Consider the following 18,461-nt stretch of genomic DNA (forward strand, 5'->3'; position numbering starts at 1 on the left):
GCTGCAGGAAGAGGTCCCACTCTACTTCAAATTCTGTTGTTTTTGCTTTCTCCCCTTTGCAGCTGAGCTGAAGACTACAACTTTGAAAATGAAATAAATCTGAATGTGCAGAGTTGAAAAGAAGTCAGCTCTCCAAACCTCTGTAGCCCACTCCTCATCTCTGCTTGAGTCTAGCAGGTTGAAGTGGCATTAACTGCTATTAGTATAACACACCCGGATCTCTGACGGAACTGTCGGGGGTTCAAGTTGCCTTGTGGGTAATGTAGGTATCAAGATTTAAAGAAGAAGAATATATGGAATAAAACACACAAATCTCTGTTTCTTCTGCCTATACTTTAATCCGTTTTTTAACTGTCCATTATAAGTCTTGGTAGAGTATTCCTTTAAATCGCCTCAATGGCACTTAGGCTACATCGTCACCACTTTGTTAACAAAACTGATATGCCTACCTGTGTGTAGGTTACCCTGACATGTAAACAGTGGGCTTGCCTCACCTACTACCTGCTAAAATGGGGATTAGCACTCAATGGCCATGAGGAGAACTATTTTACTCAACTGTCAAACAAATCTAAGAAAAGAGGTGAAAAAGCAGTTGCTGCACAGATGTTTTTTAATATTGGGCTGAGCTGGCTTGGAGCCACAGTGTCTTGACCTTGCTTAAGAAGTAAATACTGCTGATTTACACACAAAAAATCTTCAGATCAAGTGAAATGCAAGCTACTGAGCTGACAAATAGTTAGCTAGTGACACCCATGTTGTTGCCTGCATTTAATAAGCTTTACTTAGAGCATAAGCACTCGCAGACAGATGGATGAGCTGAGCTGGAAGGGCTCAAAGCTCAGGTGGACTCTCTCTCTCTCTCTCTCTCTCTCTCTCTCTCTCTCTCTCTTTCTGTCTGCAAGGTCATACTGCAGCATAACAGATCACATTTGTTCCCCTTGCTTTGTTATGTATCAAGCAGCAGCTCTGGCAGGAAGAAAACTGTGCATGTTTGCAAGACTGAAACCTCTCTCCACATATGCACACACAGCGAGCATCATTGTTCACCCTTGCCTGGTCAGGATTTAATAGCCTGAGGACTACAAAATGGTAGCCCAGCCAAATAAACAAACAACACATCAACCAAGCTGCCTGTAACTATGTGCTATACAGGAAGTATGCGTGTAAATTGACCCTGCTTCTGTGACAGATGTCATAGGATTTATAATGATAAACATTGTGCAACTTTGCGTAATTTTGGACAAAATGATGAAGTTTAGAAGCTGGCTAGCATTCTGCACTCATACCCAGAGATGGTTTGTCATTAAACCATTAAATGTCATTTAAACAGCAATTTGTTCCCTGTATGCATCAGTTCACAGCTAAACTTCACTAGGGAATTATGTAGGCCTAACAATATAATCTCATCGCATTGGCGTTGTGGAAGAAGACAGAGGGATAAAACGGTGAAGGGTGCAACAATTTGGACCGTTTCAACGAAGCCTGTGGCGGTGGATTGAAACCTACCTGAGAAGGGGGATGGGGACTGGGATGTGTGAGATGTAAAAAATAAAAGCGACTGCGGCCGCTTATGTGATGCACCAACATGCATCGCAGCCTGGAAAAGCTACTTACCTCCCGACGAAGTTCTCCAGCACCGAGCTTTTCCCCGCACTCTGGCCGCCCACCACGGCGATCTGGGGCAGGTCCAGGTTCGCGTTCTGACCGATGGCAGAGAAGGCATCCTGCATGCGGTTCACCAGAGGAATCAAATCCTCCATTCCCCTGTTCCCCATCTTTGCGATGTAATGGGCAATCTATCCTCCTTTTTTCAGAGCAGGGAGGGATTTATTTCTTATTTTTTTCTTCGTCCCTCCTCGCCAGCCTCGCGTTTAGAGGGCGGTTTTGGATTACGCCACACCGATTCACTTTTCGGTTTGCCCCGTCATTGACTGCACCCCCTCGGTGTGTCAGATCACCTCAAATCTCTCCACCACCGAACATGAACACTCCTCTCCACCAAGCGCAGCAGGGGGGGGGAGGACGAGGAGGATGATCTCTTGTATTTTCTCAGGAGAGATCCCTGCAGTTCTCCACGCAAACCGCTCGGGGGTGACACGGGTTTACTTTCGCTGTGTTGTCTGTCAAATTGTGCTGTTTACAATAGGCCTACAGAAATTAAATATTTTACAGAGACTCCAAAGTCAAATCTTGTTTGATTGCATTTAGAAAGGTGAAGATGGTAAATTTGGCATCCAGTTTTTAATGTTATTGGGCAAACAGATGTACAGATCTGTCCATGGTGCTGAATCTGTTAGCACCGTGGACAGAGGCCAGGGGGCACTCTACAACCTTTTGTAGGCTGTTTGTTTTTATAATGCAGTATAGGCCTAGGCCCTCTATGTTTTGATCTATCTATCTATCTATCTAGCTATCTAGCTATCTAGCTATAACGTACAACGTGAATATACTATGAATAATATTATACACACACAAATAAATATATACAAATACATGAATTAGTATATCCATTGTATAGCTATACAACATATACAATGGACTTTACAATACCATTATACATAGCATACTAGTACTGTATAGGCTACTACTGTTTACAGGCCTATAATGTAGGCCTACATAGGCCTATGTACAATGCAGTGCTTGTTTTAACGTAATTTAATGTCTATTTCAGTATCTAATATCCACTGGAGGTTATAACAATGATGTTCCACTTTGATTAATTATTTATCTTAGATGGTGTCGCAAAATTTAAAATGTAGTAGGCTACCTTAAAAATACAAGCTTTTTTTGAGAATGGAACACGACCGTTCTAATTTTAAATAGGCCTACTACCATAAAAAAATATTTAAAAAATAAATATATGTGTGTGTGTATATATATATATATATATATATGTGTGTATATATATATATATATATATATATATATATATATATATATATACCCACTACCTTATCTAAATGTTCTAAATGCTGAGTTAAGGGGCCGTGTTCATTTCACGGAATTCTGTGAGATCAGGTTGCAAAATGCAGACATGCATTTTCAGTTCTCCAGGCAACCACCGGGAGGACAGAGTGCACTAACTTCACTACGCTGGGCTTCTGCTTAATGTGAGTCGCACCGGGGACTGAGAGCAGTTATTCAACCCTTTGCTATAATTGTAGTTGGATAATCACCAATACTCGCTACTTTCCTCTTTGAGAAGTAAGTCGTAACAACTGTGGCCGAGAAGGTAAAATGTAGAAAGTACCCGAGCGGGCGCAGCTGGTTTATCTATGAGTTATCTAGCTAGCTAGCTAGTTCGATGCTATGCTAAGCTAACTTGTAGGGTTCAGTTAACGTTACTGAGCGGTGGTTAATGTAGCTTCGTTCATTTTAATAGCAGGTGTAGCTTATTCAATTATTTATACTTTGTGTTAGTTCTGGAATAGCATGCTGCTCTCTTTCAACAACACTTTGTTAAAATAAGCTAAGGAAACAACAAGCAAATTGTTGTAAGCTTAGCTGCTAGCACTAGCTAATTGTCATCGCGAAAGCGACCTGTTGTCTCATGAGGTGCGCACTGTTATTGAATGTGTATTTACATTCAATAGTTTTTCTGACGGTTAGGCACATACTCACACAAGCTTTCTTTCTCTTTCATTCAGATATATTTTATTGTAAGGAGTGTCAACACATTGGCACCTCACAGCTGCTGGTCTGTCAACTCACGGTGTGACGTTAACGGTGGAAATTAAAGCCCGTCATGTTCAATCCACACATCCATCAACAGCAGCAGCAGCAACAACAACAGCAGCAGCAACAGTTTCACCAGCACCTGCGGCAGCTACAACAACTTTTCCAGCAGCAGCCTCCACCTCCGCCGCAGCCGCCTCCTGGGCATCATGTCGCCCATCACCACCACCAGGCACAGCGGTAAACACGTTAATTTGAGACCGGGGATTAGACAGGGCCTTCCGGATCAGATATGTATGGCTGGCGCCGTAGCTGAGTTGGAAGCCCTGTCGCACATATGCCAGACTACGATTCCGGGATGATTGAAAATCTATAGATGTGCAGTATTTTAATTTAAATAGAATATCTATTCAGCTCCCCTATGAATTAGTCCATTGGTGAAGGGGCATTCAGCCCAGGCAGTGATTTGTTATGATATTATCTACCAAGTAAACCTATGAGCTAGAACCTGCAGCTATAGTAATATTTCCATCTGTCCCAATCTAGCAGCACTGGCATACCTTTATAGAAAGTTTGTTTGTTATTGTCACCAGAGAGAACCGTTGACTCCAACTAAAGCAACATTGTCTTTCTGGAGCAGATACTTATCCGGTTGTCAAACAGTGTTATTAAAAGTTGGATTATTGCCATTCTCTGTTATCTGGCCTGCCCAAAGGTAGCATTGATAAACTGCATCTTGTATATACCACTATAATGCAAGATGACTGGCCCCAGATCACCTCTGTTCTGATCTTCACTTCTAGTAAAACCATAAAATACCCAGTGGGCTTCATGTTACCTGCCAGCTTTTGTTACATCACCTTTAATCCTCATAAAAACTCAGGTCAGGTCAAACAGGTCTCCTTTTTTATTGTGAGAATGAGCAAAAGCAGCAGCTGATACAGCGTTATCCCACCAGCACTCCATACTGTACCTGTTTTCTTTGACATATTCCCATGCTGTCATTCCATGCTACCCCCATAATGTTTGGTCATTTACTTTTGCCATATACGTTTTTTTTTGTATTCTGATTCATAATTTGATTTAGCATGTTATTGTATTAAGTTATGATTGTGAGATTTAATGACCACTGTTTTTAACCACTTGTTTTATGAAACTCATTGAGTGATTACTTGTAATTATGTGCTATAAAAAATCTAAACTTAAATTACACTTTGAGCCAACGCTGATATGGAAGCAAAAGCAGCAGCTCAGGAGTTCTGATTAATGCTAATCCATATCACAGCTGCTACATAGTTACCCATAATCAGGAAAAATAGCACAAACAGCTTGTGTTTGTATTAGGACAGACCAATCGTGTGCAGGTGTCCATGTCAAGTCATTTTCTTTTCCAGTCAGTATTTTCTACTTCAGGATATCAGCTGATTTCAAAATATGACAGATGTGTGTGTAAGATCAATTTCCATGATTCCGAGAAGGATCATTTGGCTGAAACACTGAGTTCTTTAGCTACAGATTTCAGTGACTTATGGTTAGGATGGTCATGTCTTATTAAATGATGCTGCATTTTTTTCTCTTGTTTATTTGTCACGCAGAGCCATTCCTGTTGCTCCCCAGACAGCCCCTCCTCCCAGGATGGTCAACCTGTGCCAGGCAACCCAGACCACCATCCTAGCCCCCAATCCCATGCTGCAAGGGGCCCTGCTGATGCAGCAGATGCAGGGTACAGTTTTGATTATAGTGAAAAGACAGCAGCATCTGGAATTCATAAAGAGCAGTATAATTTGTATTTGACATTTTCATAGATAAGTGTGTTTTAAAGCATTGCATAACTAACTTACAAGGGGTTATCATTTTTAGTTTGCCTATTTTCTTTCCTCGCTCATGTCTCTTTTCATGCTTTGTTTTCATGCAGGTAACATGCGGGCTTTTGGGATGGCTGGACAGCAGTTCCGTCAGTTCTTCACTGCTAGATCCAGGTCGTCTCTGCTCGGGCCAGTTCCCATGGGCATGGCCATCAAGTCCCCCATGATGGGTTTCCCAGCTGGTCGATCATTCCACCCACATGCTCGCTACTACAACAACAACAACACCACAGCCTCTTCCTCCTCTTCCATCACTATTGCAGTAAATACAACTGTATTTCTGTATATCTGTCTCCCCCCAACCGGTTGAGGCCGTAGGCTGCCCACCAAGAGCCAGGGTCTGCCTGAGGTTTCTTCCTGTTAAAAGGAAGTTTTTCCTTGCTACTGTCGCTCCAAATGCTTGCTCTTGGGGAGAATTGTTGGGTTTCTATAAATTATAGTGTGGTCTAGACCTGTTCTATCTGTAAGTGTAGTATAAGTAGTAGTGTTGTGTCCTGAGATAACTTCTGTTGTGATTTGACACTATAAATGAAACTGAATTGAAATTGAATAACAGCACCATTCTAATGAGTACAATCACTGTGTAGGTTTTCAGTCCAGCTAATACACTATACTGGGGTTGCACAATTGACAACTGCAAATCATGGTTTACGACTGTGCTTGATCTTGTATACAACAAGCATCAAATCATTAGTTAAGTTTACAACTTCCGCAAATGCTTTCATTATAATCAAGGAATACCGTATATGACCCAAATGTTCTTTTATGTATTTGTAATATTCTTTGATAAGCTACATCAGGCTTTGGCCACACACAATTATTGATAGTAGAGGTGAAATGATTAATCAGTGAGTTGATGGACAGAATTAAATCTGCATTCATTTTGATAATCAGTTATTTTAAGTAGGTTTTTTTTTTTAAGCATAAAAGTGAATAAGTTCCAGCTACTCAAATGTGAATATTTACTGATTTCCATAGTCTTTTATGATAGTATACAAAATATCTTTGGGTTTTGGACAGTATATAGGACATAAACCCCCATTTAAATATGTCTACATTTTTTAGACCAAACAACATCAAGGAAATTTACAAAAAAAAAGTTTCAAATGCAGTATTTAGTTCTTTAACAACCTGCACATATCCAAACAGACATACTTTTAGGTGCACCGTATATTTATTTATATTTGTAATTCTGTCTCTTTGTGTAGGACTCTGCAGCTCGCCAGCCAGACAGGAAGAGGGACAGTGAGCAGATGGCAGCAGAGAGCACAGACAACCAACCAGCAGCTGGCAGTACCAATGAAACCACTGACAAGACTGAAACAGGTAGAGCTGCAATCCAACCAGCACTGAGACATGCTTATGGTTTAAGGTGTTGTAGTGTGTGTTGAATGTCATATGTGACTTTGAAGACTTCTTGAAGGAGATTAGTGGTGAACATTTGTTTGTAGATAATGTTTTTCGTCTTTGTATCCAACTTGTCTTTTCTACCCACAGATGGTGCCATGGGAGGAATGGATGAACCCACACAGCCCTCCGAGGAGCAACTTGAAGAACCTGTAGTCAAAAAGCAGAGGACAGAGGGGTAGGGAAAACATTTTTATTGCTGTGAATGTAGTTGTCCTAAAAAGATCTGTACATTCCCAGAGCATAACATCTTATCCATGGAAGTAACAAAAATACCCAACCAAAAAGTGGAAATGTGGGGTGCCCAGTATTTTACAACAACCTTGACATTTGTTGTTGTTATTTTTCCCTCAGGTCAGAGGAACAATGTGTTGTTGAGACGGTCACGATTGCAGATACAGATGGGGAAGTTCTGTCTTCAGAGTGTAACAGCAACGCAGAGGACAGCCAGCCTGAAGGTAGAACCCACAGAAAATTAAAAATACTTCACTTTTTATTAGGCATTCATTTAATCTAAATGTAATGTACTTGAGGTCAGTTAATTTGAAAATGTACTGAATTCTTTTCCCAGATTGCATCCTTCTGGAGGAAGAATGCTCCATTCTGGAGGAAGAATGCTCCACAGGGAGATCAGAAGCGCTGGAGGAGAGCAAAGCTGCTGAGGTGAGAGGAGCCTTCATGATCAGGTCATAGACAAAATAATGTTAATACTAAATGATAGATTTTGAAGTAACTAAGTCACTGCTACAAAGGTGGGTCACGTTGGGCTGAATGGTATTTACCAATATATGTGTACAGTACATTTCTGTCATATCTCAGTTAAATAAATGCATGACACTGGTTTGCAACCTCTCTGTAGGTGCACAGCTGTTTGTCAGCCCCGTCCCCATCTGCCAGGCTGAGTGAAGATGACCATCAGGTTGATTTACTCTCAGAGGAGATGCCACAGGGCAAAGATGCCCCTTTGGCTTCACCAGACAACCAGCCGGAAGAAGAGGATGGTGTAGTGGAGGGCGCCAGCACGTTCTACTGCTACCTCTGCAGCATTACCTGCCACAACCAGCAAGTAGGTTCATGTTTTTTTGTGTATTCAGTTGCTTGTGTTTGTTGAGAATGTGCAAAAGGCTGAAAAAGTTGCAGCAAATTTATGATTATGTTTTACTATTTTCTCTTCTCTGTGTTTTTGTGTGTGTGTTTTTTGCAGAACTTCAGGAGTCATATGAACAGTGTTTCCCACCAGCAGAGGATGATGGAGATCCAACACATGAGCAACGCTTGCCTGGTCACCCTGCTGCCACGAGTGCAGGAGTCTCTACAGGAAGCAATCAAAGATGGGTCAGTTTAAAACACACAAATATGCATTTGCCTTGTGTTTTTATTGTTATTTTTGAAACATTATCAATTTTGAATGGTGAGATTGGAGAGTAATCATGCACCTTTTTTTTTTTTTTTTTTTTTTTTTTTACCTTAAGCGGGCTTTAAAAATAGAAAATGATATAATATTAATTATAAAAAATGTTCATCTGTGTTTTCTGCAGAGAGAAGAAAGCCGACTTGAAGCATTGGTGTGCCACCTGTCACACCCACTTCACCAGTAGCATCATGGACCACCGTCGCACCGAGGAGCACAAAGTAAAGCTGCTCACTTTATAGATAAGCCCATTTACATGGTGTTCATGCTGAGTTCAAGAAGTTTTAAATATTTTGAAAATAGTTGAAACCGCTTTTCTGGTCACTTTTAAATGAGAATAATCCAAAATGATCTGGTATCCTTCATCTCTCCTCAGCTCGCCATAGCCATCTCCTCCTGCACAGTCTGTAAGAAACACTTCAGGACCTCCCAGATTTTTGTGGAGCACTTGCAGTCCCAGGAGCACAGGCAGAAATTAGAGAAGGTATCTGTGCTTGTATTGATTTAAAGCAACAGCACGCAAGTACTTTCCCATAAACGAAAAGATGAAATATCCATGCTGTACTTACTGTTCACTAGCTCCAGGAGCAGGAGGGCTGCGAGGCCTTAGGCAAGCTGACGGCTATGGACACAGACGGCTTCTCGTTGGAAGAGGTGGAGGGCAGTGAGGTGGAGGAAGGAGAGAAAAGACAGATAAATGAACAGGTGATTTGCATATCATTTGTTTTGTTTGTAATTTCCTTCCATTGAGGCAATTGGTAGTATTTGCTTTTAAATGGCCGGTACATTTTACATCCCAAGGTTTAACTTAGTTCAACATCACTTTGAGATAAGCTATAAAATAACACTATTAGTACCTCATACTTGTTGCATTTGTTATACAATAGTTGTTTACTGTGTCTCTGGTGACCTGGTACAGGATGACTGGTCCTCCCTTAAAGAAGTCTCTCTAAAGGACATGGCCAGTGATGAGCAGTATGACTCTGACACAGTCTACGGTGAGTGACGGCTAACTCCTGATTGCTGCATGATTCATTTTGTTCTGTCTTCCTGCATGTTCTTGTTGTTTGGGTTTACTGATAACATTCAGTATTAGTCACATTTATTCTTGGATTTCTTTTTCCTCAGGGTCCAGTTTTTTTGTTCCAGTAGCAGGTTTTATCTGCAGACTCTGCAACAAGTTTTACCACTTTGAATCGTCTGCCCTACACACCCACTGCAAATCAATCAAGCACTTTGAGAACCTCAAGGTTGGTTTTTGATGACTTAACTCACCTTGTCACCACTATGAACAAGGGAGTAGCTGGTTTGCAGTATTTGTATGCTTTCTCTTCTCAGAGGTACAGAGAGTTGCGGAGTCAAAAAAGTGGAGCTGTTGAATCTTCCAGAGAGTCTCTCCTAGCTGCAGACAGCCTCAGACCTGTAACAGAAACCACCACAGACTGTACGGATGAAAATTCCCTTTCTGATGAGACTGGTTCAGTGACGAACCTGAACTCCATCCAGCCCATCATTACACTCACCCGGTTGACCGTGCAGACAGAAAACCAGCAACAAGCAGAACCTGACCCAACCTCACAGGACTCTATCAGTACCTCAGCGACCAGCACTGGCAACACAGACCAAGAGCTCAGCCTCCACATCAAGGAAGAGACCACATCCCAGGTCTCTGTAGTTCTGGAGAATCCAGCCGAGCTGCCTGCTGGTAGCAGAGAGGAGCCAGACTCGGAGCCAGCAGCTGCTGCTGAGGATGCAAATGGAGACGAGGAGGAGAGGGAAGCTCCTGCTGTCCCAGGGAAAAAGAATGGCACAGGGAAGGCAAAACCCAAACGCAGGTCAGGCAGGGCCACAAACAGACGCTGAGTCACAGATAAGATGTGGAAAGAGTGGAAACCTGGCACAATCGTAACCTTAGGACAGGATGTGTCAGTATGTGAAGAGATTCTTCCATGAAACCGAGACCAAGAAGTGAACAGCCCTGCCTCTCTCCATGTTGGGACGTCTGAATTAACCACACACCAACAAATAGGAAGAATGATGGTGAATCACGGTGGAGCATGACTTCTTATGTGATGCTCTTCCAGGGTGGGACATTTAACACCTGACAGCTGTTGCATACATGTAAAATCAGTGATGGGTGGCTAAGTATCTGAATATTGGCTACCAGTCAGAGAATGATGTTCTCGAATCTTTAGCCTCGCCATTAGATTACAGCAATCAAAATGAGATCATTATAAGATATGTAAATGTAGCTCACAGCAAACACTTTTTCTTCCATATTAACAAATCTGTAAAAACTGCATTTATGCTGCCTTTTTAATTAGGAGAAGCTTCTTATTGGTTACCCACTAGAAAAACCATCACCTGGATACACATGCTGTGTCCCAATTCCATACTTGGTACTTCAAATCTAAACGGTGTCAAAATGAAGTATGCATAAAACGTCAGTTGCACTATTCTGCCACAAGGCGAAAAGGAAATGGAGGAGCTGTTCACAGCAGCAAAACATTAAAAAAAAATTGTGGATAATATTTTTTGTGAAACCCCACATAACTACTGGATGACTTGCCATGAAATATATTATGGACACTTGTGTCCCAATTAGGATGAATTGTAATAACTTTGGAGATCCCCTGTCCATCTAGAGCCATCATCGGGTCAAAATTCCAATTTGTCCAATATTTTGTTTCATGACCATGGATGAAATACCTGCAAAACTAATGATTGTTTACTTAATATAACCTACAAGTGAAGACATTTTCAACATTGCTAACCATGTTGTGGCACATGCTTTTAGTGAGCTGAAATGTAGAATCTAACCAGTTTAAGGGTTTGAGCGGGTGGCGACTTTTGTTTAAAGAAAGGGTTAAAAGGGTACTTTGGCTTGAGTGTTGAGCAATGCTGAACCTTGAATCTGATCATAACTTTGTTCAGGGCTTTTGATTATCCTTATTTATTTTTGACATTTTGTGTTAAAGTTGATGCCGTGTTTTGGGCACAGAAGTTGTCAGCAGCTGTGGCCTTCTCACTGAAAGTTTAAAATGTGTTGGGATTCAACACAATCTGTAGGAGCTGATGTAGTATTGAACATATGTCAACAAAATGTCTAAAACATCTGTAACATCTGCACACAGAGGATCCACACAGACTTTTAGCTCAAAATTCATAAAGATAAAAGCACTTGCATTCAATGGATTGTGTTGGCATAACAGTGATTTTATACAAAATCCTGTTTGATGTCACATTCCCATTTACAGTTGCTAGTTTGCCTACATTAAAAAAAAGTTAATTTCGATGGAGTTACAAGCTGTTAGTGGTAGCTGCTTATTTCCTCCAGTTTACCATTGCATTCATTTTTTTTTTGCTATACACTGGACAGATGGAATCAGTTGAGTTAATCTAAGGAGGATAAACCATTAAGTGTCTGTAGGTATTTATTGTAGCAAATTGTCCTTGCAAACTTTAAACTTAGATTTTAAGCAACAGTCACATGCAGTAGATTATCCTAGTTTTAGATTATACAAATGTATAACTTTGGTTTCAGCATTTCAGCAGTCATGAGGCTTCATAATTAGTGTGTTCTGGAAACATTTCATCCTATGTATTAGAAAAGGATATTTTAAACCACAAAAGTGGTTGGCTGACGCATGTAGCAACTCTTGTAGTTATGGTGGCGGCTGTCACATGATAACACGGCATCATGTTCTATCTGAAGGAACGAGACACGAAACTGCTTTGAGAACAGAAGGGAGCAGGAGATAAAAGGAAGTGTAAAGGATAATTTCAAAAAAAGCTGTTATTTTATTTTTATTTAGCTACTGACTAAATGAAGGTGAACAAACAGATGTTTTCTAACTGCTGGAAGTTTTATGTATTTTTGGATTTTTGTTTTCTGTCATTTTAATTTATATTAAAATGTCTTGACAATTCCCAAACTTTGTTGACTTCATTTTGACTTTTTGGCTAACACTTAACACACACAAACACTTATCAGCTCACTTATCCTAAACAGATTAATGATAATGAACAGGACAGCAGATTGACAGTTATACAGTCATGCTGCAGATCAAACATTAATACACTGGTAGACATCTGTAGTGTTGCACATTTACTTTTTGGGATAAAACAAACAGGAACAGACACAAAAGCTATTACAAATCTCAATTTCAAAACACTACACAGAAGTTTGACTATGCCCCTATGGGCCATGAGGACATACTGAAGATCATGGGAGAGTCTGCAGTAATGTGTTTGACAGGATGGGTTACCATAGATATCAGCATGTTATACTGGTCATTGTCATGTGCATCTGCTTTTTTTAAAATGTCTTCTTTTATCCTGGCTTTAGAATTTGTTCTGATGTCCCACTTGGACCTTAACAATAAAGGGGGACATTGCTTTTTAAATGTCAACACATGTGACTTAGATTTTACTGCAATAGTCCCAGGTGACTGGCAATAAACTCCAATCTGCTCAGGAAACAAACATCAGCACATCACAGTTCAAAAAGAGGAAAAACTAGATTGAGTTCAGTGGTAGAGGAGAAAAATTCACGGAAGAAATTGATGGGCGACACAGATCAAGGGTCATTAGTTCAACAGACGGAGGTAAGGAGTTGAGTCAACTTTCATAAATATTTCCATCCCTGTATTTTGCTGAACTCAACCCCCCTCCTCATCACTCATTTGCTATCTCCATTGTCCTTGTTCAAGTATTCTTTGCTGGTTGAGGAGTCCCCGTCTGCAGGACAATGTTCCTCCTGGCTCTGGGAACCCAGCAGTTGGGCCCTGAACTCCAGCCGGGCTTGCCGGTTTGACTCCAGAAGTTCGTGCAGTTTGCCATTAAGTGAATCATTCCGATCTTCCAGGTCATCAAGATAGGTGTTGATCTGATCTAGCATGGAGTTGATGGCTTCATACTCTGTGGATATGCAGCAGAGAGATTAGTCATTTCTGTCAGAGTTGTACAGTAAGAACTTCCTTGCAGAGTAAAGAGAGATTTCTGGTCTTAAACATAAAATATGTAATTAGGATGTACAAAAGGATTTCTTTATGTCCCCAATACCCCCATTATTTTAGACACGCTTAATGCTGTCAAATTACCAATTTTTGACTTCCTATAACTATCAGTAACTGTATGATCTAATGTGTAAATGGCTAGCACAGACAGGCAAGAGGGCAACCTAAATCAGAGCTACAGTATGCTTTTCTTAAGCTTAAACAAATATTCAGCATTTTTTCACCCATATCAGCCAATCCCCAGGATGAAATTATCTACAAATCAGAGTAGATGTAACCTGTGTTACAAAAATAACTGTATATAGGTATTAAAAAAGACAATACTTTAGACAACTTCATAAACAATACAACTAAATCTCAAGAAATAAGCAACAAATGTGGACTGATACTGCTTTTTAAGGCTGTTAAAAGCATATACCAGAAGCTTGTTGATATTAGAACTGTATTTCCAAACAGAATTCCCATCTAATGTTTACAGTACTTAACAAATCAACTCAACTTGAGGAGTTGAAGAAGGACCTCAAGCTGAAAAGCAGATATACAGCCCAGATGTTATCTGGAGATAAATCTTAAAATATGCTGAAGAATCAGAATTAGTTTTATTGCCAAAAGAGGTTTTCACTTGCATGGAATTTGCCTTGGGTGTGTTTGGTGCATACAATAAACATATGAAAATAGAATAAGCAATAAACAATAGAGCAAAGTACTGCAACAGTTAAGAACATAGATATAGAAAAAAATATGTAAAAGACACTATGACAAATATGTATAATATAACTGTTTTAAGGCTGTGTACGGTTTTGTGCAGGGTGTGCAAAATATGAATCTGGATGTGATAAAGTTCAAAGTATAGCTATATACAATACACAGATCTCCACAGACGGCAAACAACACAACTGCTGTCAATTTGAGAGTGTAACCTATAATGATATTACTGGGGCAGATATAGCTAAGTCCAACATTCAACGTGTTACCTGACATCAAGTGGAGGTGTCATGATCTAATTCAAGTAGTGCTTCGGGATAGTGACTTTATTGACCAAAGATCACTGGAATTGCACACTGAATTAGCTAGATATTAGTGTGCAAGTACGCATCGATAACAATAAATGAACACATTAGCACTTACCTTCGTCCTCGAATTCATCTTCGTCGTTGATAATACCATCGTCAATTGGGATGTTTGGATCTCCATTTGGTCCAGACATTATTTAACTTTAAATCTTCACGTTTATTACTTTAAAATAGTTAGCAGTCGTAACTGTATGCTGTTAAGCTAGCTAGCTGGGTTGCCAGGTAATTAGCATTAGCAAACTAAGGAGAAACAGTTCAAATTCAGCAAAATGAATGAACGAACAAGTTCACCGTTAAATGTCTAATTTAACGTTATCTTCTTCGGATTTTTATTGGCGGTTGGCAACGTTAACGTTATCGTCAGACAGTTTGATTAAATATACACAGATTCCAGGAGGAAGCCTCCGACGAGGCGAGTTGGCTAGCTTGACATTTGTCGTCATTGGCCTGGCAGACGTCAGATAGTTGTTTACTGAAGTGATGCATTATGGGGGCGGGCTTGTTACGTAACAGCAAAGATTGTTGTAGTAATAAGAAAGAGTACTCATACTGTACGGATAACTTGATGAGTAGTTGAGTTAAAATATATATACAATAATACACCTCAGAAAATATTTAAAGCGTTTTCACGTTACTATTACTAGTGCCTGTTTTAGAGCAAGATCAAGTCTTTTATTTAAAGTTTCTTCCATACCACCGCAGCTTACTTATCGACTACAATTATGGTTTCTGGAAATACGAACGGAGTGGTATCTCGATTTTATTCTCCTGCTCTCTGATTCCGAGCGGTCAGAGTCAGCTGACTTAACGCACCTGACTTAAGCCAATTTACGTTCATTTTTGACACATGTTGAGGTTACTGTTTATAGGCATACATACTATATAAAATACATTTGAGGTCTGTGTCATAGTAGCAGATTTATTGTATACAGTTATGCTAGTTTGCTGCTCATTTATCTTATTTAATCAGTTTCCCTGCTAGCTTACTGAAAACCTCAAGCTTTACTCGGTTTAACGACACTCAAATTGATTGAATCAATCAATCAAAGGGTCACGTTTGATCAATACCACAACGATAGTTGAAATGGAAGCTGTACCCTTTCGTCTAAGCTGACCTTCCTGACTTTGTTCACTGGATGGCGCTAAAATATCATGCAACAGAGTCTGCGGCTGCGCCTTCGACCCACGTGTAGTCGTTTCCTGTAAGGGGGTGGCCTGATCAACACGCACTGAAAGATTTGTTTTGAAGTGTTTTTAAGCTATGGATGAATTACCTACGGACCTCAAAGCCTTTCTTCTTAACCACCCCTTTCTTCACCTTACAGATGGCAAAAAGGTTAGCGAGTTAATGACATCACATTACACGAAACACACCGTTGTTCAATTTGATGCTAGCCATATTGCTAACTATCTCACGAGCCATATACTTTGAAGTGTTGTGATGGCTACCTCATTTCATTTGTTGTCTTCAGATCAAATGCACTCTGAATGGCCATGAGTTTCCATGCAACCTGGCGGAGCTAGAGAAGTTCACTAAAGGGAAGAAGTATGAGAAACTTAGTGCTGCAGCAGAGTTCAACTACAGCCAGTATGAACCGCACGTTGTATCAAGCACAAAACAACCGTAAGGAGACTCTTGCTTGCCATTTTGCAAGAGAAACACTTATATTACTTGCATGGACATTTCTCACTCCGAAATGGGCTGAATGTGTGAAGCCAGTCAGGACATCAGTGTAATGTGTTTTCTGATGTCTCTTTTCTGTTTTACAGCAATCAGCTCTTCTGTAAGCTGACCCTCAGACACCTCAACCGGCAGCCGCATCATGTCCTAAGACATGTTAACGGGAAACGCTTCAAGAAAGCCCTCTCTAAATGTCAGTGCATTACTTATCTACATGCATGGCACTTTGTTTTTGTTTTATACACATTATGAACTTTTCATTTAATTGAATTTCTTTTACTGTCTATGATTATGAAGTAGTGGGTTTAGTATGCATTTTGAACAGTACATCTATAATACAATACAATCTAGGCCTAAGTCACAGACGTTTAGTGTTATACTCATTATTCAGTGAGGAAATCAAAGCTATCTGGTGTATATCTGCTGATTAAAAAAATGTATTTCCATGATAACCTTTATCTGCTGAACATAATCTTCCCAATCTGCTTGACCAACGTTTTCATACATTTGGGGATTTTGTTGAATGCAGTAAATTATAAACACCAGAATCAATTGTCTTAAGGCAAGTATAACCCAATAACACTGTCATCCCCACATCATCAAAGCAGTCACAATATTCACATAAAGTTTTGATTTCACACTGATCGACTTCTATTTTAGATTTACACTGTAGTGTTGCTTCCGTTCTTATTAGTGTTGCCGTTGTACCTTGGTCCTTTAAATCTCCTTGATAATATCACTAAACTTCAATCACAGCATTCTTAATGGAGCTATAGGTTTGCCCAGCAAGGACACGTTTGAATCAAATCAGAAACCATTACAGTGTTCTATCAGTATTATCAATATGCAGTCCATATAATACACCGCAGATATGTTGGACATTTCACACTGTCAATTTCATTGCTGACATGACTGTCTCATTCTGCTCTAGATGAAGAGTGTGTGAAGCAAGGGATTGAATTTGTTCCAGCCAGACTCAAACAGAAAAGGCCCAAAGACATCAGAGAGGAGGTCAATTGGGGGAAGCCCTCAAAACACGGGAACAACGCGTTCGAACCCTCATCCAGTGACGAGGATCACAGTGACTCAGAAGACAGCATGAGTGACCTCTACCCTTGTCAGTATCCCGGGTGCACACAGTGTAGACATCTTTGTCCACTTTTTATTATAATGGTTGTTATGTCTAACTGTATGTCAGTGAGTTCCCAAGAGTCTGCAGGATTTAACTCCAGGCAAAACCTAGTGAATTTATTGTGGCTTGTAGGATAGCAGTTTTACTTTGCTGTAACACTGTTTCATATGTTCCCATAGCCACAATGTTCACTTTAAAAAATGAGGTGGAAGAAAATATGGAGGGTGACGGGGATAAGGAGGAAGATGACTTCCAAACAGATGAAGACGAGGAAATGGAACTGGATAAGCCGGTTCTGCAGAAACGCAAGAAGGTCTGTCAAAATGGGATTTTTTTTTTGTTTGTTGAATCCAATCAGCGTTAATAGCTTGCACTAATATAATTTTGTTTTCCTGACTGACATTAAAGCTGTCATATTTATGTCTTTTAGGTACAGGGCGGTGGTTTTCAGAAGAAATTCAGAAATAACCACTGGAAATCAGGCCGAAAGAAACCTGGGAAAGTGCCAAATGGAAAGTAACACCTGAAACCATTTATGTGTAGTATTTTTATCCCTGGTTATTTGTCAGGGAGCAACACTGCACTTCCAGTTAGTAGTATTCATTTCTGAGCCAGCCTGACCTTTGTAAAGGTGAACATCCCTTCAATTTTTCATATTTTCTGCATATGAAAGGTTGTCTCTTTTCCGAGTTGTGATGTTGCACAGATCCTATGAGGCTGATTTACGTGAAATGAAAAATGTTAGTGGCTGTGAACGCATCGTTTGACCGGATAAGTTGTATTGTCTGGTTTGCAACAAGTGTGATTGTATAAAATACACCTCAATTTGGATTTGCAAACATTGTCTTTTTCTTCATTCCTCCAGTAAAGTTTCAGAGAAATGATGCTGCCCCAACACCCATACCAAGACACTCTGTTGGTTTTCTTTTAAGTTCTTACTCTTATGTGTATGCACGTTGTTTTTTAGGCAGTTCGTGTAAAGCATTTTGTTTATGGAAGTTGTAGAAATTAAGCAAAGTGTGGCGATTAAGTTGTTCAACACAATAGCAAAAATAATCCTGTCATAATTTTGTAGGCTGGCTGTTGTGTGAACTCTTTGATTAGTACAGCTCCTACTTCTGTGAAGAAAATGTCCTTTCTTTTTTCATTCATTTATGCATTCAATTATTTCATTTTTAACTCAATAAAGTGCATTCACA

The 18,461-nt window shown here is 40.0% G+C and overlaps 4 protein-coding genes across 18 annotated transcripts in view; 2 read left to right on the top strand and 2 right to left on the bottom strand.

Annotated features, from left to right (window-relative positions):
* dnm1a (dynamin 1a) overlaps nucleotides 1-2,037 on the bottom strand; it is a 51,132-nt gene extending 49,095 nt beyond the window's left edge. For 7 of the 13 annotated variants that reach the window (XM_031277749.2, XM_031277751.2, XM_031277741.2 and 4 more), the window contains exon 1: nucleotides 1,615-2,032. In XM_031277749.2, the coding sequence (XP_031133609.1) occupies nucleotides 1,615-1,775 (161 nt within the window). In that variant the 5' untranslated portion in view covers nucleotides 1,776-2,032. Of the gene's footprint in view, nucleotides 1-1,614 lie in introns of all 13 variants that reach the window. The other 6 variants (XM_031277750.2, XM_031277752.2, XM_031277742.2 and 3 more) reach the window with 3 other exon arrangements.
* Nucleotides 2,038-3,044: 1,007 nt separating this feature from the next.
* ciz1a (cdkn1a interacting zinc finger protein 1a) lies at nucleotides 3,045-11,642 on the top strand. 3 transcript variants are annotated; one of them, XM_036003167.1, is made up of 16 exons: nucleotides 3,045-3,232; nucleotides 3,648-3,915; nucleotides 5,271-5,398; nucleotides 5,591-5,802; nucleotides 6,749-6,866; nucleotides 7,038-7,125; nucleotides 7,302-7,405; nucleotides 7,519-7,610; nucleotides 7,807-8,013; nucleotides 8,152-8,282; nucleotides 8,486-8,579; nucleotides 8,735-8,842; nucleotides 8,938-9,063; nucleotides 9,272-9,356; nucleotides 9,487-9,608; nucleotides 9,697-11,642. In XM_036003167.1, the coding sequence occupies exons 2-16, from the start codon at nucleotides 3,746-3,748 to the stop codon at nucleotides 10,219-10,221; spliced, it is 2,310 nt and encodes a 769-aa protein (XP_035859060.1). In that variant the 5' UTR covers nucleotides 3,045-3,232; nucleotides 3,648-3,745; the 3' UTR covers nucleotides 10,222-11,642. The 3 variants fall into 3 exon arrangements, with proteins under 3 accessions (XP_035859060.1, XP_035859031.1, XP_031133726.2); XM_036003138.1 differs by having other exon boundaries at nucleotides 3,051-3,204; XM_031277866.2 differs by having other exon boundaries at nucleotides 3,051-3,204; nucleotides 9,278-9,356.
* Nucleotides 11,643-11,903: 261 nt separating this feature from the next.
* On the bottom strand, nucleotides 11,904-14,884 carry c1h9orf16 (chromosome 1 C9orf16 homolog). The gene is made up of 2 exons (XM_031277867.2): nucleotides 14,505-14,884; nucleotides 11,904-13,278 (listed from the first exon to the last, which is right to left on the bottom strand). The coding sequence occupies exons 1-2, from the start codon at nucleotides 14,581-14,583 to the stop codon at nucleotides 13,040-13,042; spliced, it is 318 nt and encodes a 105-aa protein (XP_031133727.1). The 5' UTR covers nucleotides 14,584-14,884; the 3' UTR covers nucleotides 11,904-13,039.
* Nucleotides 14,885-15,471: 587 nt separating this feature from the next.
* Nucleotides 15,472-18,101, top strand: surf2 (surfeit 2). Its single transcript, XM_031278104.2, has 6 exons — nucleotides 15,472-15,785; nucleotides 15,922-16,073; nucleotides 16,220-16,323; nucleotides 17,062-17,247; nucleotides 17,442-17,575; nucleotides 17,693-18,101. The coding sequence occupies exons 1-6, from the start codon at nucleotides 15,711-15,713 to the stop codon at nucleotides 17,780-17,782; spliced, it is 741 nt and encodes a 246-aa protein (XP_031133964.1). The 5' UTR covers nucleotides 15,472-15,710; the 3' UTR covers nucleotides 17,783-18,101.
* Nucleotides 18,102-18,461: the final 360 nt, after the last annotated feature.

The sequence above is a fragment of the Sander lucioperca genome, chromosome 1, assembly GCF_008315115.2.
Source record: "Sander lucioperca isolate FBNREF2018 chromosome 1, SLUC_FBN_1.2, whole genome shotgun sequence".
Taxonomy (NCBI): domain Eukaryota; kingdom Metazoa; phylum Chordata; class Actinopteri; order Perciformes; family Percidae; genus Sander; species Sander lucioperca.

What these genes read in the sequence shown, in the direction of transcription:
- ciz1a (XM_036003167.1), top strand. Translation starts at nt 3,746, where the DNA reads ATGTTCAATCCACACATCCATCAACAGCAGCAGCAGCAACAACAACAG. An exon ending in AGGAGAGCAAAGCTGCTGAG is followed by an intron (nt 7,611 to 7,806) that starts GTGAGAGGAGCC and finishes ACCTCTCTGTAG; the next exon opens with GTGCACAGCTGTTTGTCAGC. An exon ending in AAAGACAGATAAATGAACAG is followed by an intron (nt 9,064 to 9,271) that starts GTGATTTGCATA and finishes TCTGGTGACCTG; the next exon opens with GTACAGGATGACTGGTCCTC.
- c1h9orf16 (XM_031277867.2), bottom strand. Translation starts at nt 14,583, where the DNA reads ATGTCTGGACCAAATGGAGATCCAAACATCCCAATTGACGATGGTATT. An exon ending in AGATGAATTCGAGGACGAAG is followed by an intron (nt 13,279 to 14,504) that starts GTAAGTGCTAAT and finishes GCATATCCACAG; the next exon opens with AGTATGAAGCCATCAACTCC.
- surf2 (XM_031278104.2), top strand. Translation starts at nt 15,711, where the DNA reads ATGGATGAATTACCTACGGACCTCAAAGCCTTTCTTCTTAACCACCCC. An exon ending in GTATCAAGCACAAAACAACC is followed by an intron (nt 16,074 to 16,219) that starts GTAAGGAGACTC and finishes TCTGTTTTACAG; the next exon opens with CAATCAGCTCTTCTGTAAGC. An exon ending in TTCTGCAGAAACGCAAGAAG is followed by an intron (nt 17,576 to 17,692) that starts GTCTGTCAAAAT and finishes TATGTCTTTTAG; the next exon opens with GTACAGGGCGGTGGTTTTCA.